The following is a 27434-nucleotide window of genomic DNA, read 5'->3' as shown; positions in this document are numbered from 1 at the left end:
AGCGGCAACATTTAGCGTTGCCTTCCTTCAGCCAGGACATGGCATAGGTGGCAGGATGTGGTGGCGAGGCGAAGGTGTGTCTAAATATACCCAGATATACCTTCTATATATCTGTGCCCGACAGTATGTTCTCCTCTGTGTGTGTGTGTATTTGCGAGTGTGGCAAGTAAATTTATGCTTTGCAGCTTCTCCACACGAAAGGTGGATGGGAAGGGATAGGGGGCCACCAACTCCTCCAACTAGCGGAGTATTCATTTCGATCCGAAAGTGAAAATCATTTGCAATTGTGGCAGTTGGCAGTTGCCAGTCGGCGACTTGTAATGGCTTCGTAGAGCGGTCGAAATTACTTTAACCCGCCAGCTGAGGTCCTGGATAACTTTCAGTTTGTACCACTGCACAGGGAATAATAATTTTAAGGGAATATTAAATACAAATTTAACCTTAATGATAATAATGAAAACAGAATGCTAAAGGATGCTTTATAGCTTCAAAATCAGTTATAACGCATTATCGATCAAGTAATGAATGTTTCTCATATTTTGTAGCATACTTTTCAGCCAACTTTCAAGGGATTTAAAATATCCTACTTATTCATAGCTTTTTTCGATTGATTTACTTGCATTTTTCTCTACGTGCACCATCTCGACCCCCTCCTACTCTCTATTAAATGAGTGAGTAAATGTGTGTAGCTGTCGACAGGTGTGCAAGTAATTACACTCACACCCATCATCAGCAGCCATCGAGGGATGCAGGGATAGGTGGGGGCGTGGCCTTAGCCTTTGCATACCCGGGCACACAATTTATATTTGCCAAAGCTGCCGCTGCCACTGAACTGATGCTGGGGCATCAGGACTTCAAGGCTTCAGACTGGATGCCAAGGGGCAGCCCTCTGGCAGGCAGGCAGGAAGGCAGGCAGTCAGTCAGTCAGTCAGGAAAAATGGTTGCCATTTCCTTGGTCTCGTCAAAATTAATTAATTTGCAGCGGCGCTGCAGTGACGGCAACGACGACGACGAGAGACTTACCCGTAACTCGGAATTCCATCTAGCCTGCGGTTATGCCTTAGAAAACCACCTCCCACAGAACCCATCCCACACAGAGTCCACAAATCAAACCGAGCAGGCAGCAAACGATTTACACTGTCCAACAAGATGATTGACGGCCCATTAGCACTGAGCGAAATTTGAGAACTTCGTTTAAAATATAATGTTTTTCTTATAAGTTTCAATATAAAATTGAATATAATTTAAATCACTTAAAGTAAAATATTAAAGAGGTTTGTATATTCTCCTTTTACTTTCCCAAATGAAATATTGCCAACGAAACATATTGACAATATACATATTACACATATTATAATATGAAATAAGGTAATATATGGTTAAAGTTAGTTCCAGATATCAGTGGTTTTTTAAAAATCTCTGTTTTCTATAAAATTAGATAATAGATAAGTAGTAAATCCAAAAATTTGTGAATATGTTAAGGGCAAGCGAGTTTTAATACACGTTTTTTTTGCATTTACAGAAGTCCTGAAGAACATTTATTTAATTTTTTGTGATATACTTCTTTATCAAACATTCTAACTACCTTTGAATATTTTAATAAATTCCTTTAAAATATGAAAATTAAATCAATATACAAAAGAACCTTTCTTAAAGCATACAAAATATAAAACTAAATCAAAAACGAACCCAAAAACCTTGAAACTAACTTCAAAAACATTAAATGTATGGTACTAATCAAGATTACAAAATTCCTTAAACATATTTTACCAGTTTCTCACAGTAAATGCTACGTTTCATTAGTAACAAGAAAGGAAGCTAACTTCGGCACGCCGAAGTTTATATACCCTTGCAGATAGAACTTCTATGACTTGGAATCTGAACAATATAAATTATATTTATTTGTGTTAAAAATAATGAAGTAATACCTGCTTTCATTTCATTCACCTATACATATTATATTTGCAGTTTTACATTCGCAGATTTGCATTTTTCCTCTACATCAAACAATCGTTTGTATGGCACCTATATAACATAGTCGTCCGATTTTCATGAAATTTGACACAAAATTTAAGACTAATACAAAATGGCTATACCTCAAATTTGATGAAAATCAGCTGAAAACTGAAAAAGTTATAAATTTAATTGTATTAATTTCTCGACCGTTCCTATGGGAGCTATATGATATAGTAGTCCGATTTTCATAAAATTTTATGCAAAATTGTAGAGTATAGTAGAATGGCTATACCTCAAATTTGATCCAATTCTATTGAAAACTGAAAAAGTTAAAAATTTTTTCCGAAAATTTTCCGATCTTTCCTATGGCAGCTATATGATATAGTCGTCCGATCCGGCCCGTTCCGACATATATACGAGTGAGAGTATATAGAAGGCTAACTACAAAGTTTCATTCAGATAGCTTCAAAACTGAGAGACTAGTTTGCGTAGAAACGGACAGACGGACAGACGGACAGACGGACAGACGGACAGACGGACAGACGGACAGACGGACAGACGGACATGGCTAGATCGACTCGGCTGTTGATCCTGATCAAGAATATATATACTTTATATATTCGGAGGTGCCTCCTTCACTGCGTTGCAAACTTCTGACTGAAATTATAATACCCTGCAAGGGTATAAAAATGTATTCACAGCAAATGCTGAGCAATTTCAGAACAAAGACGGAGTGTTATATGTACATATATAAATATATATATATTTCACTATGAGAGTTGGTATTGAAAACTTTGTTGCCGAGTGAAATCAAATCCAGGGGTCAGATGCTATTGATTACCAAAGTGCGAGCCAATTGAATTGAATTTGTGCTACAAATCAAGTAAGCAACTTAGCAGCTAAACAACGACAACAGCAACAGCAACAACAACAACAACAGACCCCCAGGCATCATCCCCTTTCTCCTTCTCGGCGCAATTTTCACCCCACGCCTCTGTCAATAGCTGACCCCAATCAAAGGGGGCACACGAACGCACATGGACGGACTCTGGACATTGGGCCAAGTGCGGAGGAAGGGAGCAATCAATTGCAAGGAATGCGAGCCAAGCAAAAAAAAAATATACAGGAGCAGGAAGGGAACGCGGACAGGAAAAACCTGTCTTCAAAGGCCGAAGATTGAACTACCCTTAGGAAGTCCACGGTTGCCACAAGCTTATGGAAATATTTTTTAATAAGATGTTTATATTTTCTGTTGGGGGAAACTTCTTACATTTGTTTCGTGAAACTTAATTGATAAGGAAAGTTGATGTTTTTTTATCTTGAAATTATTTTTGGAATTAAATGTTGACCGTCAAAGCTGCCAAAAGGCAGAAAGGCACCTTTAAGAAAAGGTGTTATATTATTGCAAAGGATTATTTTTCTTTAAAAAAATTATTATAAGAAATACACAAGCTTATTTATAATAACTTATTTTTCATAGTTATCCTTATTTTAAAGGTTTCCTAAAAGACAATTGGCCTATTTTTACCCATAATCCCTAAACAATCATATAAATTATATAGTGACCTACAAAAACTAGCATTACTCTTATCCGATTATTGATTGATTTGTCTACATATTAATATATATATTTTACTCTAAAACAATATAAAATGATCCAAAGCTTTTCAAAATTCCCACCTGGACATAAATCCCACCATAATCCTGGTAATATTTACCCAAAAGTCCAGCCAAAACCTAGCAAACCCAATCCGCAAGAAAAGCGCGGACAAGAAAAAGGGACCTGGCCAAGGATGAATGAATGTAGCAAGGACCAGTGTAGTGCAGGACAAGCTCCTCCTCGGGGTGGAGCAGGAGCAGGACTCTGTGCGTTTCGCCGACCCACGTGGGAGTGAAGTGCAGCTATAAAATACTAATCCGCATCAAATGAATGCTACATCAATCTTGTGTCGGGCGCAGGCGGTGCCGGTGGCTGATGCGTCCGCCAGGTGCGTGAGGTGAGGTGAGCCGTCAGAAACCTAGAGAGCCAGTCGACGAGGTAGTTGTGCCAGCAGGATCGAGCAGCCGGCAGCCGGGAACCATCAACTATCCGCCGAAAAGGATGCAGGATGCACGAACGAACCAGCGACGACGACGACGATCTGGTGGCAGGCGCAACTTTAATTTTGTTACTAAGCCTGGGACAGGGACATCGTGAAGTATGGTGCAGAGTAAAAAAATAATGATTAAATATAGTTAAATCGGACTTATTTTTATTAAAAATAATAAAGTTATTAAATGAAATAAGCTTAAAGCTAAGATAAAAATTATGTTCTAGCCAAAGGACATTGATATTTGAGAGACTAACTTCTTCTTTCTTAAAGAAATATTATTAATTGCTATATTTAAATTATAAAGGTCTATTCATAATCCATTTTTTACAAATTTTCCCTCTCTGTACTGTAAAAAAGAGGCTGTTTCAGTGTCGCTGGCAGATGCCGTGGAGGAACCGCTCAAAAGTCATTTCCGCAAATGTTGTCGGCATCGTTGTCGGTGTCGCATCCTCGCATCCTCGCTTGGGGAATTGCGGCATTTGGGGGATTCCGGAGCAGGCGGCGGGTAGCAAAAACTAGGGATTAGGGATTTGCGTGCACATAAATGAATTTGGTGTACGCAACGGGTGGGGAAGAGGGGCATGTAGCAGCCCCCAAAGGGGGGAGAGAGTGAGTGCCCCCCACCTAAGCCGTAAGCAGCTGCTGCCGCAACAGTAAACGTTATCTACACGTGCACGTGCACTGTGCAACATGCAGGCAATGAGCTGGCTAAGGGGGAGGCTGGGGATCCCCCCAATCCTCATCAACCCCCCCACACACATTACCCCTGGCGCATTACAATCCCACCACTATCCACTATCCACTATCCCTTTGCCCCATTCCAAGCGAGCAGCCTGGCAGTCTGTGTTTGCATTGGTGTGCAATTGTTGGCATTACGTGCCACTCTCGATTGCCATTCAATGCCAGGAGCAGCAGCATCAGCTTTAGGACGGGAATCCTCAGCAGCAGCAGCAGCAGTGGCAGGATCTGGAGCCCACGCAGAGCCGCCAACTATTGAATTACTTTCAACCTGCGACTGAAGATTGCACTTGAAATAGGATTCACAGCTCACTCGCTCTCCAAAAGCTTCAGATTTTCAATTTCCGTTTCCTTTTTTGCGCTTTTCCAGCGCCGCCCCGTCCTGTGCGTCTGGTATTGGGATTCGGATCGCTCCTCCTCCTCCTTCGCCTCCCTCTCTGATTTTTTCCCCGTTTTGTTCATGTCTAAGCAAATGGAATAAGCGCGCTCATTGCTCCGGCTTGTTGCCAATGGAATAGATGAATGCCGGGGTTGGATACCAGGATGGATGGCTCCCAAGCAGGAAGGGACGAATGGCCCGGGATAGATGCATGGATGGATTGATGATTTCCAACCAAAAAAAGTAAAAAACTAAGCAAACTATGAACATGCCTTTTTACACAGAGAGAGCCACTGCCTTCACAATTTTATTTATTATTTTTAATTTTAGCAAAACCACACATACAATAAAGAACCTAAATATTTATGTCGGAATATAAATTCAACCAAATTTATTATGGTTTTTAAATGAAACAAAAGCACAGTGTAATAAATAAAATAAAAAATTCCTTTTTAAAATAGCTCTTCTTATTTATAACATAATTTTTGCAACGTTACTAAATAGATATTTAGGAATTTTAATTAACACAATTTAAGATAAAAAACAATTGTTTCTTAACGACAACAAACATTCCTTATATTTAAATTGCAGTTAGAAATAACATTTAGTTTTTAAAGGGATAGTTTTCAGCCTTCAAAAGTTTTATAAGTTGATAACTTAGTTAAGAAATCCTTAGATCTTTTTCGAAACCCTCTTCAAAAGTTACAAAATCTTTATAGACTTTTCAAATACCTTCTCCATCCTATAGACCATAATATTATACTTTGCCAATGGCCTAAAATATTCATGGTTACCACAGGCAATTTCCACTTATTACTATGCTATTCTATTAGGGCCATATACTTCATTTTTCCTTAGCAAATATCGTATTCATAGTTGCCACTAAAAATTCCCTACTTATTTGCCGCGTTTTGTGTTTGAACTGGTCGGAAAAGTGGGGAAAAACCTAAGGAAAAGGCGGTGAGAAGCCAACGTGGCAATAGAGAGGTTGGGTGAAGGCAACGTTGCACGTGCAACGCTGCAGTTGTTGTTGCAGCTCGTCGTTGCCACGGGCAACACAGAGTGTTCCCTCTACGGAGAAACCGCCCCCTCTGTTCCACATAGTACATCAATCCTTTAAGACGCAACATTGAGTGCCAATCAACAAGTGCGTTCCATCTTGGACTCAACCTGTGCTTGCAACACCACCATCACCATGAGGCCCACATGCAACAGTACGCTGAACACTTTTATTGCTAACCATTTCTTTCTTTTTACCCCTCGATTTTCCCTTTTCGTTTTTTTCCGTTCGTTCGTTGTGTGAGGAATGGCGAATGTTCTGGCAAGGATTTGTACATACATTTGTACGCTCTACACACGTTTTCCAGGAGGGAGTGTGCCATAGTCGGATTGAAAAGAACTCGGCACGTATTTGTCACGTATTATATATTTATAGCAACCAATGAACCGTTGAATGCATGGACAGACTGCAGGATAGGATGTTGAATGCATAAAATGCCTTTCCCACCAACTTACACACACAGAGAGAGATCCCAGGAAAAGTTCCTTTTCGGACATTGCTCATACGCCGCGTGTACTTGAGAGCTGGGGTTTAGTTTAAATTGAATATTCCTAGGGCTGCCGGCACACCACAGAAATGGAGAGTGAGTACACACACTGAGGCCAAAATCACAATCTCAAATAGGAGATCTCACTTTGTTTAGTTTAAGAACACCTAAAGATACAGGTGAAAACTTATCGATAATTGAAAGGGATTTTTAATACTGTCTAGGCATTTTTCTAGAGTTTTTATAAGGGAAAACCTATTGATGATTATCCTAATATATTTGCTTGTTGTATAATTGTTAAGTTATGAAATATAAAGAATATTTCCTTCATAGATATAAGTTTATATAAAATATCTTATTAATTTCCTCTTCAAAATAAAACAAAATCAATTCTCTCTATCATTAAACTTAGATCATATTTGCTTTGCACATCTTACGATTTCGATTACAGGGAATCGCATACATATATATTTTTCTAAAACCATTTGTATGTTTTTCCCCGTGCATGACTGAGACGGAGAATGAATGTGTAGGTGGAAGAGAGATAGAGAAAGACAACCATCACAGTTTAATTATAATTTTAATCACTTTTGCAGAAGCAGAAGCAGGAGCTGGGAAGTAGCGACGGCGGCGCGGAAATGAATTTTATGAAGCGTGCTCCGAACTGTCGTGCCCAACATAAACTGTTGTCAGTTTCTGGGGATCCATGGAGCAGGAACAGGAGCAGGAGCAGGAGCACCAGGATGAAGGACGAAAGAAGGAGCCAGGACCAGGAGAAGGGACAACAACCGACTGTCATGTCAATTCAATTTTTGTGCTTCCGTGCGCGGCGACAAGTTTTAGCCAGTTTTCCGCACACCCACCCCTTACCCTAGGCTTTTTCTCCCGCCCCGATTTTTCCTCCTCCCTCCCCCCTGAAATCCCCTGACAGTTTTAGCCAGCGGCACTTTATGTACATCATCATCAACACCTTTTGCCAGGCGCCATTTACACGCCGTCGTCTATCCTCGTCTCTAAGTCTAATCAGCCCAGACAGCCATCAGTCGAGGGTTCGTTCTATCTCTCTCTTAGTCTCTATACCTGTCTCTTTCTCTGCTCCAGTAGCTTCCTCTCATTGTCTTCCCCCTTTATCCGTCAGGAGCTGCGGGTAAGCGAATCAATTTTAATGCCGCATTTGTTGCTTGGATTTTTTTTTTTGCTTTCTTTTGACTGGAGAGCAGAGGGAAAAGCGCTGATAAAAGTGTTTAATCAGGTAGAGGGATTAATGATACCCTGGAAAAGTAAATCCTTAATAAATCAATTCTTAAAGATTAAATATAAAAGAGAACTCTTAAAGAATATAACTATATTAAACTTAAAGATACTCTTAAAGATAGTGTATCTTTAGCTTTTATTTCTATAATTTTTATAGGTTCATAATACTAATATACCCTCTAGATACCCCTTAGTTTTTCCGGAAAAAAATCATGAATTATATTTCACTCACTCTCTCTAGCTTCGTTCGCCGGGGCCAGGCAGAACAAATTGAATCATATTTTTAACAGCGACGAAATGGGAAATTATAATTGCCAGCTGAGCATTTGCCATAGACTTTAGCCCTGCCACACTTCACTTCATTCATAGAGCGTTATGAATTACGGCAAGTGCATACTGTATATATATACATATATGTATATATCTATAGATATCTAGAGATATATAGGGAAGCCGAGTCCGGGACGAGGCTGCTGACATGTTTTGTCCACAGGCACGCATTCTCTTGCGGCCTGGCTAACTGGCGAGCGGTTTTTGGCGTTGGCTGGCAACTTTCCCAACGGCACGCGCTGCCTGCCGGCTGCTTTGCTGCTGCTTCCTGAATTTTCCCAGCTTTCCCATTCCCTCCTCTCCCCCCCCCCCTTTCTGGTGACGACAAGTCAGCCTGGTCGTGTCACTCATATGAGCCACAAATATCCAACCCAGATGCCCCGGATCCCTGCCCCGCTGGGTGGCATTTCACGTTGATGCCACGCACGAACGCTTACTTTGTCGCATGCCCAACTTTTGGCTATTAAGTCATTTTTTGGCTTTTTCACTTTCGTGGATCTGCGACAAATTCCCCGGGACTGTGTCCACTAATTGCCCAGAGTCTTGCGGCGGATGGAAATTCAACAGTTTTCAGCATCGGCAGACCCTCCATCATCGGGTTGGTCAAGTGCCATTCGCTGCAGCTGATGTTGCTTCTCTTGGCCACACAACTTCAACTCTTTCATAAGAATTTACTTGACTGAATTGTGCAGAGTTTCAAGTGGGCCAGACGACGTCCAGGGGGGGGGGGGAAATCGAGGAGGAAAATCCGGGCCAGCAAAAGGAAGGGGCAAGGAGTGGTCGCAACAATGACAAGACAAGATGGGATGAATGCGATGGATGGCATGGAGTGATGTGCTCGATGGCCACTCAAAACTCTATGGAAATCAATAAGAAGTGGTTAAAGAAATTCTCAGGGGTTGAAAGCTTATATGTGCCTTAAAAATTAAGCGAAATATTAACTTTACAGATACATTTTATAGAATTTATTTGATGCCCATTTGTTACTATGAATAATTTATAACATTAACACTTAATTAAATTAATCTAGGGACATATGACAAGCTCTGTATCATCTAAGCTCTTCTTTTTATGAAATCAAATCAAAGCAATGACTTTTGCTAAATTAAAATATTTATAAACAAATATATTGCCACTTTACAGAGTTTCAGAAAAACACAAATGCTGTTTTTATTACTAGAACCTAAAAAATAAAACATTCCCCACATTTAACATATGATAAAAACCACGTTACTTACCTTTTTGCAAAAGTATCATAAACAAAGCGAAAAAACTGTATGGATTGTAACAAAAAACGCTAATTTTTGTGAAAGCAACATGGTTCAGCTTGTTGATTTATAGCTGTTAACATTTTATTGATTAAAAAAATCAACCAAACAAATGCGAACAATCCGGGCAATGATTTCCATACAAAATTTCCACAAAAAAAGGTGGTTTGAATAAATGGTTAACTTTGTGCTTAAATCGCTTGGTTTTATAACCAAAAAAAACTAAGTACTGTCACGAATTTCCACCGTCTTTAATTGGCTAAAAGTTAACTTCTATAAAGCCAGTCCAAATTGAAAATGTATAAGAAACTTTACTCCACAGAAGGCAAACAATGGACACGGCCTGGGCAGCTACTTAGCCACTTCAGTGCACTTCCATTTCCACTTCCACTTCCACCCCCACTCCCACTCCCATTTTCTGCTGCCAGTTTTCCTTGCTCAAGGAAAAGTGAAAAGCTAGATTTGTCACGCACTGATGCGTCTTTAAGCGTTTTAATTACCCACCAAACGAAACGAAAGGCGAACGAAACTTGAGCATAATATGCAAACCAGGACAATAATTCACATTGTCCCTGGACACAAAGCCACCAACTGATCTGATCCCCCCTCTGCCGTCCATAAAATAGAGCTAACCATTGCAGGTACAGTGAGAGAAAATGTTGGGGCTTAACTAGACCTAAAACTATCGATGGATAAATTTTTGAGTATATTGAAGGAGAAATGATAAAGATTTCCCTAAGAAAAGTAAGCAATTTTGGTAACATTTTAATAAATAATAAGTAAAATTCAGGTCTTATCAAAAATATAATTATTGAGAAGAAGAATAATATAATTATTATGAAGAATTCATAAGCAAAAGTATGAAAATTAATATTAAATTAGGTCTTATAAAAAGGATTAATTATAACGACAAAATATGGAAGATTAAATGGAAAGGTAAGCAAATATTGATTGGATTTTATTAATGAATAATTAAAATTGAGGTCTTAGAAAGAAAAATAAATACTAGGAAGAAATTATGAAGATTTCAGAAGTAAGGTAGATATCTCTACAATTTAATAAATGTATTTTATAATATGTATTCAATTACTTTCAGAATTTAGATCTAGATTTAGGTAATATTTATTTTAGTCTTTTCTATTATTTTTTACAATAATATTTATAGAAAACTATCTTAATTTAGTTTAAAAGTATTAATTTTGAAATAGTTGAAGATGTTTTCTAAACATAATTAATATTCATTTTTCCTACATCCTTAAATACCCGACAGATCTGAATGACTAACTTTAAATCTCTTTTATTTCCTGTATTTATTCCTCTCTAAATGAATATTTTAATAGAAACCCCTCAAATATTTTTCTCCGTGTTATTTCAGTTACAATTGCAGTTGCATTTGCAATTTGCATTTTGGACGCTTGGGCAATTAATAGCGCACACGTAAACAAAACAGAGCAGAGCAGAGCCTAAGGATGACAATGTTGGATGGGGATGCAGGAGGGAAGAGTCCCGGGAAAAGGGGTTCCAAGGAAAAGGGGTAACCGGAAATAGGGAGGGAACGGAACCAGGAGCCAGGCTTACGACGGCAATGACGATACTAAGGTTTGGGACTATCAAAATGCAAAGCAGCAGGCAGGTAATGAAAATGCTTAATGGCTTGCAAAGTGTCACAGTGGCTGAGCGCCTCTGGATAGGCAATGGAAATTGGCAAAAAGGGAGGCAACATGGCGGCGTGGCAGCATGGCAGCGCGACCGCGTGGCATGCCCCAAACCAATACGAATGCAATTGGCGAACTTAAAGCGCGTTAAATTCAACTGCTTCGGAGGGGGGGAGGGGGTGAGGTGTGGCGAAGCACAGCGCATAAAAAGTCAATTAAAAGAGGCAGTGGCAGTTGCTTTTCCAGCTGCGCTTCGGTTTGAGTTTGAGTTTTTCGTATTTGCCGACGACCCCCAGCTGTCTGAGTGTCTGCCCCACGCCCACTTTTTCCTATTCCGCTTTAGAACGCCCATTTTTTCACTCCGGGAAAACTCTGAAAGCGTTAAAAGAACCTAAATAATAGAGTTTAAGGTTTTTTATTCAAAATTAAATCAAAAAATTTTAGTTTAAGAACTTTGATAAAACTTATTCAAATAGAAATTATTATTTTGAATTCATAAAAAGCATTTTATTTATTATAATTGTGTACATACTAACTATTTTGAAATGTTTTTAAATATATTTAAATGCTGCATGGATTTCTTATTGAATTTAAACGAATTTATGTTGCTAAAAAATCATTTATTTGAAACACTGTTCCCAAGTATACCCTTTAATTTTTCGGTGCACTTGCCAGACTTGATATATATGTGTGCGCTGGTAAGTCTTTCGAGTGCATGAGTGTTGGCCAGCGCTTTTAGCAGAATAAACAGTGAAAGTTGCGCAAAAAGGACACGGCCAAGACACAGGCGAACGAGCCAGAGAGACACACAGAGCCAAGAGCAGCAGGAGCAGGAGCAGCAGCAGAAGCAGGAACAGGAGCTGGAGCTGGAACAGGGGGCAGCGGAAGGAGATGGCCATAAAAATGGGTGAACGAGTCTGAAAGAGTGTGAAGCATGTTGGGACCTTTGAACGTGTTGAACTTTCAAATGGCTTTGCGCGCCGCTGCCAGCTAATGGCATTACAGTTCAACCCGTTCCAATGCCAGCTAAGGCTTCCAGCCCGCCATTTCCACCCAGTTTTCCATGCCGTTTTTCGACCCCCCTCCCCTCTTTCCCTATTTCCCAATCCCTCTTTACCCCTTTGACTGCATACAAAGGCTGAGAACTAGAGAAAAAGAGAGAAAGAGGGGATAAAGAGAGAAAGCGTGCGAAAAAGCAAAGTGTAACTGCAATGTGTGTCCAGTCTGTTTACACTGCAAGAAAATGGGTGAGAGCTTTAAGTAATTATTCTATATTATTATTACATAAAGTATAAAAATTTATTCACTTTTTCGGTGGTTTTTAAATAAAATTGTTGAAATATTAAATAAAATAATGGAAACTAAAGGTTTCAGAACCTAACACGAATTTAAGTTCTCGGGTTTTTTAGAGAACATTCTGTAAATTCAACGTATAACGAAAAATCAAATAATTAAGCCACTTATTTAATAATGAGAACGTTTTTTTTCCTGCTATATATATAATGTTTAATGCCTAAACATTAAAAAACATTTTTAATAATTATGACAGACTAAAATCCTAACTTAAAATTACTTTACCAATTTATATTACTATTATTATTATTATTATTTTATAACTATATTTTTTAAATTTTTAAAGCATTAAAAGGTTTAAAATCTTTTCTCCCAGTGCCCTGGCAGCATGTGCAATTAGAGTGACGTACGCTTTATTGATGCCCATAGCCATTTGGCATGCATTAGGGCACGGCACACCAACACACTACAACACACACACTCACTCACACACACACACACTAACTGGCACAACTTAGAAACAGTTTCAAGGTAAAAATATCAAAGTTGAAGTGCACTTTTTTATTCGTTTGTCACGCAGCACTGGTTCTATAAATTATTTCTTATGATAATTGGCTCAAACGTGGGTCGAACAAAACAACCTGCTGTTGGGAAATGGTGGGTGGTGAGTACGGGGGAAAATCATGGGGAAAACGCAGAGAGAGGGAGCAGAGAAACCAATCAAAGTGCAGCAGCAACAATAACGGCAATCAATGGTTGTTAGTTAGAGCGGAAATCGGTAGAATACTGCCTGACATTTGGCCCGTAATTACCGTTATGCCACTGCAAACTGCAACTGTTGGCCAGGTGAGGAGTGTTTGCTCAAAACGAAAAGAAGAAGCAAAATATAAAAATAAATAAAAAGAAAATAAAAACAATACACAATTGTGGCAAGGACTATGAATGTGGGTTTTAGCAATTATTGGCAAAGTCCAGAAATATTGCGTGATGTTCCAAATTAAAGTAAAGAAAATGTGTGTGTGTGTGTGTGTGTGTGTATGGTCACTAAATATATTTACAATAAATTAAAGATTTTATTATTGAATTGACCTAGTTTATGTGACCTACAGAGCGATATTTGTGCATTTTTTTAGATATTTGTTGAAAGTTTTATAAGTAAATAAAATTGCAAATAATTTATAGAAGCCTGAAGTAATTTATGTTTGTTTGTTTTGGTTATTAGTTATTATGGTTATTATTTATTTACTATTTTATCTAAGAAGCCTTAAAATAATATTCTTATAAAGGAACTTCCCATTGTATATATGTAGATTAAATTTAAAACAAGGTATCTATCTTAGATTAATTATGACAAAATCATTTGTTCACAATTATGATTTTGCAATTTAATTGTTGCAGTCAAAATAAACTAACTTACTTAATATTTTTTGCAGCCATTATAAATTGTAATTTTTAATAGTTTCTTGTTTTTATCTTCTTTTTTGTTTACAAATAAAATAAAAGAGGAACAGAAAACTATTTTACACAAAATAAATAAGAAATCACAGTCAGCCATTGTTTTCAGATTAATGGACACAGTTAAGTAACATTCAATTCATATATTTGCATAAAAAAAATATTGATTTAACATTTAATACAAGTTAAACCCTTTCCAGTGTGCATTAATATTATTCACAAGAACTTTTTATACCGTTGCAGGTTATTATTATTTTAGTCAGAAGATTGAAGGGGTTATTTCCGACCCTTAATATCATATGTATATTCTTGATCAGCATCATTGGCCGAGTCGATCTAGCCATCTCCGGCAGAAAAGAAATTGAAGTTTCTTAAATTTTTAATAGAGAATGCAGATTTATTTTTAAAACTATCAAATAATATTGTTTTCTTTTTTGCTTGATTATGAGTATATTAAATTTTAATTTGTCAAATTGTCTTATAAAAATATAGATAAATATCGACCCAAATAATGCAACTATTCTAGGCTTAGTTATGATTGATTTCCGATTCTATCCTATAACGCAATTTTAAAATGCAAGGGTATATAAACTTTGGCTTCCTAAAGCTAGTTTCCTTTCTTGTTAAATTTTTGTTCAATTTAAAAAGGATTTTCCCAGGCCTGAGCCTATAAAGTGGAAAGTGAAATACATACATATATCTCATTAAATAAAGTGCAATATTTATGAGCGACTTTTCATAATGGATAAATCCAGCTGGCGAAATATATATGTACATTTACTCACAGTTCTTTGAAATTATTTATTTTGATGCGTACGGAACTCAAAGATTATTTCCGCTCGCAGAGACAGCAATTAGATGCATTTAAGAGCTTATGCCAAACACTTTTCATCTCGGCATAAGCCTCGAGCCATTTTTGTGGCCAAACCAATTTTTCATAATCTTTCATTTTCCCACATATATACTAACAAGTACATATATATATTATTCTCAATATGCAGTCAAAAGAGTTGAAAGCGAACGGACTTGCGGGGAATTTATATTCTGGGAAATATGCAAGCACTTGGAGCTACTGTATCTCTGAGATATGAATTGCATCGTATGAAAATGTGCTTAATTTAACTGCTGCCAGAGCTCTTCCTTCCTGGCTCCTCTCTCTCTCTCTCTCTCTCTCTCTCTCTCTCTCTCTTCTCACTTCCCTGACTCTTTGTCGCTGCGTAGATGATTTAAAATGTGCATAATAAGCGGCACTTGGAGAAGAATGAAAAAGAAAAACAAGCTACATATAGACTAGAGAATCAGTTGAAGTGTGTAAGGAGCAGGGGGTGGTGCAGGGGGAGGGTCTGGAATACATTTGAATCACAAAACTAACAAATAAATAACACAAGCAACGGGAATGTGTAAGACAAACATACTAAAAAACAAGAAGGGAACAATAGTTGGGAGAACGAAGTACAGAATACCCTTTGACGGGGGATTTTTTTAAAGAAAATAAATAATATATAATAAATTTAATATATTATATATATGTATATATCCTTATATAATATAAAATAAATATTATATCATATATAAGTTATTTTATCATAAGTTTAACATATATTATAATACTAAGGAGACTTATAAACAATTGTCTGATATATACATTCGAAATTCCAAGTCTTATGTGTTTTTGATATTGTTTGTAATATTGAATTTTGTTTTTAAAATATAAAAACTAATTAAATTATTAGTTCAGGTCAAACTTTTAAATCTTATTTAAATTAATATATTATCAGAGAAGGATTTATGTTTTAAATACTAAAGAGAATCATTAACAATTGTCTGATAGATGCAATTAAAATTACAAGCCTAATGCTATTTGATGTTGTTTTTGCTGTTGATTATTGTTTTTCAAATATCAAAAACCTAATAGATAAATTGTTTATTTTGTTAAAAAAGGAAAATATTAAGTTCTTATTAAATGTAATACAAATAAGACGATAATTATTTGTAGTTACTCTGCTGGTAGTGAAAATGCAAAACCTTTAAAATAAATGTTTTGCATATTCATTCAATGAAATTTTAAGGCCACCTAATAAAGTATTATTTACAATATCCTTTAATATGTTGGCTTTTAAAATATAACTTTGTTTAATTTAGGGACTATTCTTTTATATATTCTATTAACTAATATATATAATTTCATAAAACATTTTATAAATTCACTAACAATTCAATTTGAATAAAAGATCAATTCGATCACTCAACCCTTCTTCAAACTCTTTCTAACAATTTCTATCATAAACTGTTAACCTAAAAGATATAATAGTTCCAACTTTCCCCTTCAAAGGGTATATATATGTACATACCTATAAGGGAAAATTCCAGAGATGGGGCTGGGAGAAGAATACAAAAAAAAAAAAAAAAAAAAAAGAGCAGACAAATGGCAAACGGGATCGTTGGACAGCCAACAAGGAGAGATAGTGCGAGAACGAAAGAGTGGAAGTGGTAAAAGTAGATGGGTAAGAAAAACATATTCAAATTTAAAATTTCGCCTGATTTTCCCCGCTCTATTCCATCTTTTTTGCCCCCCTCCGCTTTTCCCAACGCTTTTCCCGTGCTTTAGCTGTTTTCGTTTGCATTTTCGCCAAAAACAGCGCGAGACGTGGAACTTTTCGCACATGCATCTGCCTTGGGTGTGTGTGAATTTAGCGACAGTGTATGTGAGAACGAGGTGTGTGTGAATTTCAAGTGTGTGTGTGAGTGTGTGTGTGTTTACAGTTAGCGGGCGCCAAACCAAGGTGTCGCCGTGCACCCAAAATCGTTTCAGCGTGAATACATTTGCCCCTCGTCCTTGCAGATCTGATGACAGTGGTACCAGGCTGAAGCCTAACTCCACCATTCGCCCCATTCGCCATTGTAATTTAGTTAAAATATTCAAAAAGTTTGCACAAGTATTTTTGTTATGCGTAAGATGATAGAAAAATGAATTTCGATTTTAGGGAAAATTGGGGGGGAAATGAAAATGGTTGCGTTCAATTTGCGTTTATAAGTTATTTTGCGGATGGAGTGTGAGGTCTTGGAATGCCTGCATCATCGGCATTTCTGCTGAAATCTAAATTTATTAAACATAAATTGCTTTAGATTCAAGTATTTGAAATATTTGCCCGAAATCACTGCGGTATATAGTAGATTTTTACGTACAGAAATAATAGTAAAATCAATACGCATTAAGCCATTTTTAGTTCTCCATAAAAATCAAAACCAATAACTATGTTTGCTATATAGTTAAATATAAACATTTATGGTACTTAAATATCTACACAAAATACTTATTTTCTGTTCCAAGAAGAATAGTATTAGTTCAAATCGGCCAACAAAGTACTGACTGACTTTTGAAAAGGATATAAATGCAATAATTGTTATATTTCCAGTTCAATAAATGTCGTGTAATGTCGTTTTTAAAAACAAAAAATTACTTTAAAAACAATGTATATATATATTTATCAATAGTTTAACCAACTTTTTAAATAAACTATTACAAAGCAATAGAGATACTGATGAGATTCCTTAGTTGAGAAGTAAAACATGTGCATTTGTGTACTTGTTGTAAAACAAATCTTTGAAATATATATTAGTCTTACAGAAATGACTAAGTTTTAAAAGCATAAATTAGGATAGATTATTTTACATAGAACTTAACAAAAAAAAACTATTTATATTGGATCTCGTACATTTAAATTTGCTTTGCATTTAAAAAAAAACTTTGTAAGGGTCTTAAAAACATTAGTGGTGCCTGGAGAACCCATGATATAGTATTTTTGGATCTTAAATAAAGCTATTATAAAATCTCTGACATGTTATTATTATTGGTATAGTAAAGAACCAATCTAAATTATTAAGAAATTGTTTTTGATATAAACTAACAATTATAACTATAAAGTTACATATTTATATGTGTTAAAATAAGTATATATTTCCAATTCTATATGACTAGGGCTACAATTGGAAGTGTATACTTGCTGAGCTGACATTATGAATTAATAAAAACTAAATTATATTAAATTTCACACATTCAACAGACCCAACATTCCACAATAGACATTTCTCTATTAAAGGTTTTACAATTGCTCAAATTCAACCATTTTTTATACCCATCCGAATTTTCTTTTCCTCCAAAATTGCCACACATTTCCCCATATCTTGCCCCACTATTCCTGGCCAGGACATACCTTGAAAACGCTCCTAGCTGGCGAAATGTATTCGCATTTTCGCAAACGCGCTGCATTAATTACCGCAGCAGCCTCCAAGCCTGAATGCGTGTGTTTGTCTGTGTGTGTTAGCCCGGAATGGTGTGCCCCCTCCCCCTCGCCTCATGGCAGGTGCTTTAGGCAGAGCAGGGGCTTGGATGGATGGGGTGATGGAAAAGGGGTGGCAGTGGAGAGAGCCCATGAAACGGAGCACACGGTCAGCGCTTCACTTTGCTTCGTTTCGTTTCGCTTGGCATCGCATCGTCCGTTGGCGCTGATATGTTAAGCTGCATTTTGGCTTACAAAAATATGGAGAATAGTGCCGGGGCAAGGCAGCATTTCGGGGCACCTGCAAATCCTTTTACCTCGTTTGGACATTTTGTGATGTATTACGTAAGTGCGGCATTTGTGGTCTATATAAAAGAGAGTTGCAAAATAGCCCCAACTCCTCTCTCCCTCTCTCTTTCTCTCTATACCGCACACACAGCCACACTGGCCCATACTTACACCCCAGCCTGGTCACACACAAAATAAAAATAAAAAAAAGAGAGAGTGGAAAGAGTGAAGAGAGTGTGGCATTGGGAATGCTTAAATTATGAAGCGAGTTCGTCCCTTTAAAGTTGGCAATGAAAAAGTTTCATATTTGTGAAATGGATATGGAAAAGGATTGAGCCAACTTTGAATGGTTATGATGAATGCTTGTGGTGAAGGGTTGGAGGCTGTTTATGGAGATTTGGGAGAGTGAAAAGGCAGCAGCCGCCAATCCATTAGATGGCCAAACAACTTGTCAAAATGAGAAAATTTTAATACAGTGTGTGGGGAGGTCTTTTTTAAATAACTCGTTTTTAGGGGATACAAATCGAGTTAGCATTGAGTTCATGTTTTCAAGGATTTTGATAAAGGAGTTAAAGGGTTATTTTAACGATTTTCAGGTCTTTAATAGATCAGCTTCCTATAATTATATAAGAAAACTATGTTTTAAACCTTTGCCTGATTTTATATAAGCTTCTAATTGATTATCATCTATTTATAATTAGATTGTGCTTTTCCTCTGTTTAAAATGAGCTAAATTCCCTTTGCATGATTAAGCCAAATTTATTGATTTCCAAGGCTTTCATTTAGCACGCTTCCTTTTGGTCTTTCTAATTGATTCTCTGGTCTGAGCATCGACAGCACTTCCTCCTGTTGTTTACCACAATATCCGGAACTGGAACTGGAACCACAACCTTGTAGTACACACACACACACACACACACATGGGAAACACTTGCATGTAACACACATGAGCACACCGCAAACTAAAAGGTTTTCGGTGCGTCCAATGCATAATCAACAAGCAGCATATATTTATGGCCCTGCCAGACGATGGCAATATAAATCAAAAGCTTTTGCAACTCCATCCATCATCCAGCAGCTCGCAGCTTGGCTTTGCTGTCTCCCCGAATGCCTCATGCCACACACGCACACATACTTATGTATTTATATGGGGCAGTTTTGCTGCTGCTACCCCTTTCTTGCCACAATTTTCGCACGAATTAAATGCACATTTGCACCTCCCTTCAGCCCAACCACCCACAAAGTACCCCCTTCCGCCCCCCCTCTGTTACCCCAATTACTGAGACCTGGGCGGCGGCTCTGTTACATTGCACTTGCCATGGGCATTGTTACGTTACCATATATTGGATAGGAATATATAAATATATTTATATACGTAACTATTACTTTGATTTATGTTACTTTCACTAACAGAAATTGCTTTGTTTCTTAAAAATATTTTACAAATATTCATGAGATATGTAGTAGTTCCCAGCTTTAAATAAATATTCTGTAATAAACCCTTATTTAAAGCTTATGAAATATAACTAACATAACATAATAATAATAATTTAAGTAAATAAATTTAGTTACTTAAAAACTAAGCATACAAAGCCAGAGATTATTTATTTATTATTTATAATATATATTCATATACTAACAAAATATTATGTTCTGTATAAAACTCTTATTTAATGTTTAAAAAGTATATGTTAAATAGAGATATCATTATATAATATTTATTTATGATAAATATCCTTGACAATTCAGAGAAATATTTTAAAACCCAAGTCATTTCAATCACAAAAACCTTTATCTATTTATACTATATATTTATAAATCATTTTATTACAGAATTATTATCCTTATTCCTCTATACCCGCAGACTTGCAAATACAAATTTTGCAAATATAAAAAATTCCATAAAGGACGACACCCCATTTGATTATCTTTTCCGCTGTGTACGTGTGTTCAAGTGCAGCGGGGATAAGCGATTAAGGAAAACCAAGGCGTGAAACTAGGCAAAAAAAAAAGGATGCCAGGACTCCCAGGACTCAAAGGCAGGTGGCAGGATGACGAGGCTAAGGCTGCCGCTGCTGAAGTTGAAGCTGAAGTTGTCCTCAAATTGAAGGCAGCCGCCGGATGCAAATTGGGGGAAAGGGACTACAACAACAACAACAATATTTAGCAACAAAAAAAAGAAAAGAAATAAATATAAAACTGCGAAGAAAGCGGAGAAAGCTCGCTGCCAGTTTAGAGAGCATCCTTGTGCTGTTGGCAAATTCAATTCAAATTTTGTAAGCATTAAAAATTGTTGTTGTTATTGTTGTTTGTATTTCCTTCTCCTGTTGCTGTTGCTGTTCTTGGCCCGACTGCAGAAAACTTGGAAAACTCGCCGCCGCCGAAGGAAGAAAGTCGCAGAAAGCGTCGCGAAATAAAAGTGATTGTAAGTGCCAGCAGCAGGGGGGGTGCCGAGGAGATGAGGAAAATGCGACCGAAAAGGAGGCACAAAAGCAGGAAAATTTATGAAAAGATAAAAGACGCAGGCGTTCATTCAAACATAACACACACATACACCCACAGGCACAGATACACACACACAAACTCAGGTGAGGACAAGCAATTTTAAATGGCGGCAGGCGGCCTAAGTGCACCGGGAAAATATGTATAACTTGGACTTTAAATTAAAGGAAAATGTTTCTAGCTAAGGCTATTAAATTAAATTACATTTGCTAGAAGAAGTTTTTTAATTTTGTAATTTAAATAAGCTTTTTATATAAGTAAGTCTAGGCAGTCTTAAAAACTGCGTGCCTGTAACCAGTCTTTAAAAACCTTCTTTATGAAGTTTCAAACCTTTTTGAATGCTTTAAAAATACATATATATCAAGTGTTTTCCAGTGTATTTCATAAATTGGAGTTTGGGGTAATGTAGGTGACCGCTGAGAGGGGCTGCCACCGCTGGTGGCTGCCACTTGAGGCCGCATTACTTCAACTTTGAAGATGCTCGAACGCCCAGCGCCCTGCCTTCAACGCCGGCGACACCTAGCGTGCACAGCTGGAAGCTGCATTCGGTGGCAAGACGAAAAATTCGAAAAACGAGGCGTAGAGCAGGGGGGGGGGTGGGGGGTTGAGAAGAGAAGGTCCTGCGACGACCCACTGTCCTCCGCCTGAAACCCGAAACACATCTCTCCTCGCCGTGCCTCGTCTGGCTATGTAATATGCAAACAGATTTTTTTCACTTTCATTGGGGATGTTGTGGCTCCTATACCCCGAACCACTGCCCATCCCCACCTCTCCCCCCCCCCCTTTCATCTTGTTGCTTGTTTGCGGCAAACACCCTCTCCGCTTCCCCCCTCGCTTGCTACCCCGTTTTAACCACAGAACGTTTGCTGAAAAGAAGTTTTTTAGCAACTCAGCAGAAAAAGAAGGAAGCTCGATGAATGGGAAGGACAATGGTGGACGGGGGAGGGGGAAGGGGGAAGGGGGGATTGAAGGCTTTGTCTGTGGCAGCACATTTTGAAAATGTCCTCGCCAGTGGGACAGTGTTGCCTAATGTCATGTGCACTCCACAACGAGAGAGAGACCCCTTCCCCTTTTTGCCGGCACCTTTGTTTGATGGAAGAGTTCGAGGGGGGTGGCAATAAAAACACGCAACAAAAGCTGAAAGCTGCAACACACAAAACATTTAATCACACTTTGCACAACTAGTTGAAAATGCAAGCTTGCAGTCCCCCCGCTCCTCGAATTTTCACCACTACCCCTTCCCCGACCCTTTGTCGGTTTTCAACCCCTCCTTATCAAACCCCCCCCCCCTTGTTTTTTTTTTTTGACGCTCTGGGGAGCTATGGGACCAATTGGCAAATTAACTTTCAATTCAATTCAATGGCAGCATTTGAAAGATACATTAACACCTGCCCCATAGACCAATTGAAATTGTAGAAGTGTACATGGAAAAAAAATAGGGAGTTGATTTGACAATTGGGTTCTTAAAATATAAAGAAAAGCGTTTAAATCTTAATATTTTTGCTTTAACAACAAACAATATACTATAATTTTGACTATTTAAGCTTGAAACAAGCATAACGTTTATGTGTGAATATAAATAGTCTCTGAAAATCTCTATATCTCTCTTATGTATTTTTTAAGTTCAAATCATATATGAATTTATATCGCTAAATATACTAAATGTATATTATATTGTATATTATATTTTAAACTTCTTAAAACTTCCTCTTTTTTACAGAATTAAAGGAAAGACTCCAAATTACAGCCACACGTGATACAAATATCTTTAAGATTTTCGAATCTCTTTAAATTGTGTCAATAAAAACAGTATTCTATAATTGTAAATCTATTTCTATTTTTAAAATGTAATAATATGTGGCATCAATTTCCAAACCTTTTTTAAGGAATTTGAAAACTATAATAAATTTATTGATTTCAGTATCCCCTCCTGAGGTATTCTAATAAATTTTGGATTTAACATACATATATGGCATATTTTCTATCAGAGCAGTAACATTAAATTTTGGGTACTTATAGACGTCTCAAAATGATAATTTATATCACAACTGATACTATTTAATAGTTATTAAACTAGCTAGTAACTAAATCCTTTTCTTCTGCGAATATGTATTACAGAGTAAGATGCATTACCATAGCGTACTTTTTAGGTGCTTGAAAATATGGCATCTATTCTCCAAAGATAGATGCTTGTATTTCAACTTGTATTATATTGAATATATCTTTTAGCTGAAAAATTCTTAAATAATCACTACAATATTATCCTCTGTGTATAAAGAGTGTTAGGGGGAAAGCGAAACCGATAACTCTATGTATAAAGAGAGGTTTAGCTGTAGCCTTTTGATTTGGCTTTTGGTGAACTTGATGACTAGCGTGTGTTAGGTGTGTGTGTGTGTGAAATTGAAAAGGTTAATCGAGTCAAATTTGGAATGATAGTTAACCTCTTTCCCTTTACGTTGGCATCACTTTTCCATGGAATCGAATGTCAGTTGGGTTGGCTTTAATGCGGAAATAAACAAACAAATAGAAAATTGTAAGGGATTTTCCTAAGCAAATTTGATGTTGGAGGAAAATTTAAAGACTTTGTTGTGTATATTTAGTTTATGGGAAGTCTAAGAAATATAAAAATATACAAATTTCTTAGTATTCAGACGTAATTCCCAGCATATTCTTAAAGTACTTTCTTCCTGAGCTTATTATAGCTCACTAACTGCAATATAAAAATAAATTTCGTTCGTTCATAGTATTTTTTCCCCCGAAAACTAATATCTTTCATCTACCATTTCCGTATGTATTGGCCGTAACTCAATTTCCCTATAGCCAGTTATTATGATGGTTGTTCCATGAAGGCAGTCCACGAGGCTTATCAACGACGAAGGAGGCACTAAATCAACTTCTGCCTGGATGCCCCATTAACCCCGCCTCTGTTTTCCCCAACATTCCCCACCGTACCGATCCAAGGCAATGGCAGTTGTTACCTATCCCAGTTAACCCCCAGATGGCCCCACCTTTTGTGCAATGTCACCCGGCGGAGGCGAAAAGATAAAGCCAAGCCAAATCCAGAACGAAATCCACATCACAACAATTTTCCGACGCTCTTAAGCCGTTCTGAAAACGAGCAAAAAGGAAAATGGCTTTGAGGGAAAAAAATAAAGAACAGAATGAATAATTGCCAATATGCCACAAATTATTTCAAATGAAATGTGAGTCCCGACCACAAACGAGCTCGTAAAATATGTATTTATGATTTATAAGCGCACACACACAAAATTACCCAAAAAAAGGAGAGAGAGGAAAAAAGACTACAAGATATATATTGTACAGGGCAACCTCGTAGATAAAACTTTGACAGTATCGGTGGGGGCGTGGTCCGGGGGAGTAGTTGCATTGAAATGCAGGCGAAACAGTTCACAGTTTGCAGTCAAAAACTTGGCACAGCCCAATGAGATAGATTTTGACATGGACGGAGGCCAAGCAGGAGCCACTTAAGCAACGTCCTGCCACTATTCCAACCTCCTCCTGCCTCCTGCCTCCTTCGAATCTGATCCGCCGGAGTAGATTGCCAAAACGTCAGTGCACGGCGGACACAAAGGTAGCAAAAACTCGGTAAGTAATGAGTCCTTTGGCGGGTAGAAGTTCGAGGAATACCCTGGGGAAGCCTCAGCACAATTAGTGCAATTATATTGGGTTTAATTATAGGTAATAGCCAAAGGGTTTTGTTGAACCTATTCAACAGGGGGTTTGAATTAAAGTAATAATAATAATAACTATGAAATAAAGTAGTTTAAATATCTGTTGTATAATTTTATCTATTGGGTTTTAATGTGTATGTCGCACTAAAGATGTTTCTTAAGCATTAATTAAATTTAATAAATGTATCTTTATGTCGATGGAATTTCTACATGGCTTCTATGAAGATTAATCGGGTTTCGGTGGTTAAAATGCATAATTTTATCTAACATTTATATTATAAATACAATTTAAATGTAACTAATAGTGTGATTGGTATGGGAAAATACCTCACACATACTACATATATGGTTTATAAGATCTCTTACATTTCCATTTCCAGTCCTAATAATATACTCAATTTAAGACTATTAAATTATATACGAATGCTAAGATATCTGTTATGAAATGATCAAAAATATCTTTAAATTTGTTTAATAATATCCTGTTAGGAAATGATTATTACATATTTTTAAGATAGCTTCCGTAAAGGTGGTATGATCATGCTTTTTGTCTGAAACTCTACATAAAACTTACTTACTTAGAAACCCCTCACAACTCCAAGAATCCCTGGGAATCCCCTATCCTGATCCCTGTCCATAATACCCCATTTTTTTACCTTCCTAAAGGGTAACAATAACTTTAGCTAAATATAACTGCCTGCGTTTGCGTTTCCGCTTCTCGGAGGTACTATGTGCGGCAATGTTTGCGGCACACAAAACCCAAAGCAGAAAAAAAACTACAATTTGAACGTCAGCCAAGGCGGGAAAGTCGGTAGGGAAAGCGAGGGGGTAGGAAAAGGCGTCACCCAAACCGACAGGAGGGCAAAAAGGGACAGCGATAAAGCGGCCCAGAGAGTCGAAAGTTGAAAGTCGAAAAGGCATTTGCAATAATAATAAGTTGTTTACGGCGCGTGAGCTAGCATCAAAACAAGCGCTGACATTTAGGGGCGGACACGAACATGGACACGGAGTTGGACATGGCGAAAAGGATGTGCAAGGATGTGCTAGGATGTGCAGTTTACTTCCTCCCTTTTCCTCTTGGTTTTTTCTTGCATTTTTTACTGCTAATTTTTTGCGGCGGCATTTCCGCGAAGACGTCGTCGTCGCTGTCGCCGAGGTGGCGCCAACTGGCGAGGCTTTCCTGCAACTGGACAAAAAGCTTGTCGCCATTTTTATGAATGAAAAGCGTTTTCCACGCGCCAAAGCTTCAAGAGAGCGCCATGCAACTTAAGAGAGTCCAATCGTATCAAAGAGAGCGGAAAAGCGGGAAAGCGGGGTTACCAGAGAGCGAAGCGAGAGCAGCAACAGCAGCGGCAGTAGCAGCAACAGCAGCTGATTGGTGCAAGTAGCACGTTGCTGCCGTGTTTTCTAGTTTTTAGTCACGTGCCAGGCTTCAAATCACACGCACAGGATGCAGAAATGACCAGGATAATGCCATGCTGAAGGACCTTTAAGACTGCAGGCCACGCGACGAACTTGCAACTTCGTGGCGGTTGCAACTTCGTGATTGCAATGATTGCTGCTGCTGTTGGGGTCATGCAACTTTAATATGTAAACAACACCTCCCCTCGTCTAGCTGTCTGTCTCTTCGCCTTGCGCTGTGAGTGTGTGTTTGTGTGTGTGTGTCTGTCTGGCTGAGTGTGTGCGTGTACCGGAAGCAGACATGTTGTGACACCCTTTGACTTGACCTCAGCAACAACAACAACACGAAGTATTGCAACTGCAACAGTAGCAGAAACAGCAACAGCAATACTTGCAACATCTGCAGCTGCAACACAAGCCAGACTAACACCATAAACGCATGTCAATCAGCTGACATAATAGCAAAAGGAGTAAAGGACACCGAAGACCAATAGAATATAAGAATAAGTACAACAAAAAAGTACACCAAGGAAAGCAGGAAAATATAAAAAAACACAGAAAAAACCTATTTTAAAATTTAAAAATTAAAGAAAGATAAAAAACAGGAAATATTAATAAATACTTGAAGAGACACAATTGATATGACAACAAAAAGACAACTAATTAGAAAAAAAAGACTAAGAAAGTTAAAAATTGTATTAAAAAGAGTACGCCAGAAATATTTTATAACAGTAAATCTTAATAATTATTATTAAACACTTTACTTTAAATGTATTTAAAATAAAATAAAGCTAAGAAAAATGTATTAAGGGAAAGGTACAATAGGTTTATTAAAATTCTTAAAGAATAGGCAAAAAGGTACCCAAAAGCAGCAAACAAAAAATACACAAAATGTACCACCTAAAAGTACTCAAAGATTACAAAATGAACAACAAACAAAATTAAAAAATACGCAACTAAACTAGAGAAAAGAAGATGTAAATAAACAAACAAAAAAGAAAACATAATATACAATAAATACACCAAATATTTGTTTTAACAAATTAAAAAAAAAAATACGTATCAAAATCCTTAAAAATATTTCCCCATCTAACAAACAAAACCTGCAACCAATTTTGTCTGCAACAACCGACAACAATTTTCGGTTATGCAAAAGAGCTACAAACATTTTTTGGTATGACCCAGTTTAAGGCCAAAAGCAAAAATGGAAGGCCCACACTCACACACAGGACTCGCACACACACACACACATACAGCCAGGCACAGTTACGTGAGGTCCTGGCCGATTGCGGGTGGCTTTTGG

At 37.4% G+C, this 27434-nt stretch overlaps 2 protein-coding genes across 14 annotated transcripts in view; one reads left to right on the top strand and one right to left on the bottom strand.

Moving 5' to 3' along the window:
* Rbp6 (RNA-binding protein 6) overlaps positions 1-27434 on the bottom strand; it is a 208851-nt gene that overhangs the window by 147524 nt on the left and 33893 nt on the right. The window lies entirely within an intron of this gene.
* LOC110190618 (uncharacterized) lies at positions 7185-9249 on the top strand. Its single transcript, XM_020961213.2, has 2 exons — positions 7185-7242; positions 7310-9249. The coding sequence occupies exons 1-2, from the start codon at positions 7219-7221 to the stop codon at positions 7586-7588; spliced, it is 303 nt and encodes a 100-aa protein (XP_020816872.2). The 5' UTR covers positions 7185-7218; the 3' UTR covers positions 7589-9249.

Source organism: Drosophila serrata, unplaced genomic scaffold (assembly GCF_035046125.1).
Source record: "Drosophila serrata isolate PLE 108 unplaced genomic scaffold, ASM3504612v1 contig_272, whole genome shotgun sequence".
NCBI lineage: Eukaryota > Metazoa > Arthropoda > Insecta > Diptera > Drosophilidae > Drosophila > Drosophila serrata.
This window is presented reverse-complemented; position numbering and strand designations above follow the sequence as displayed.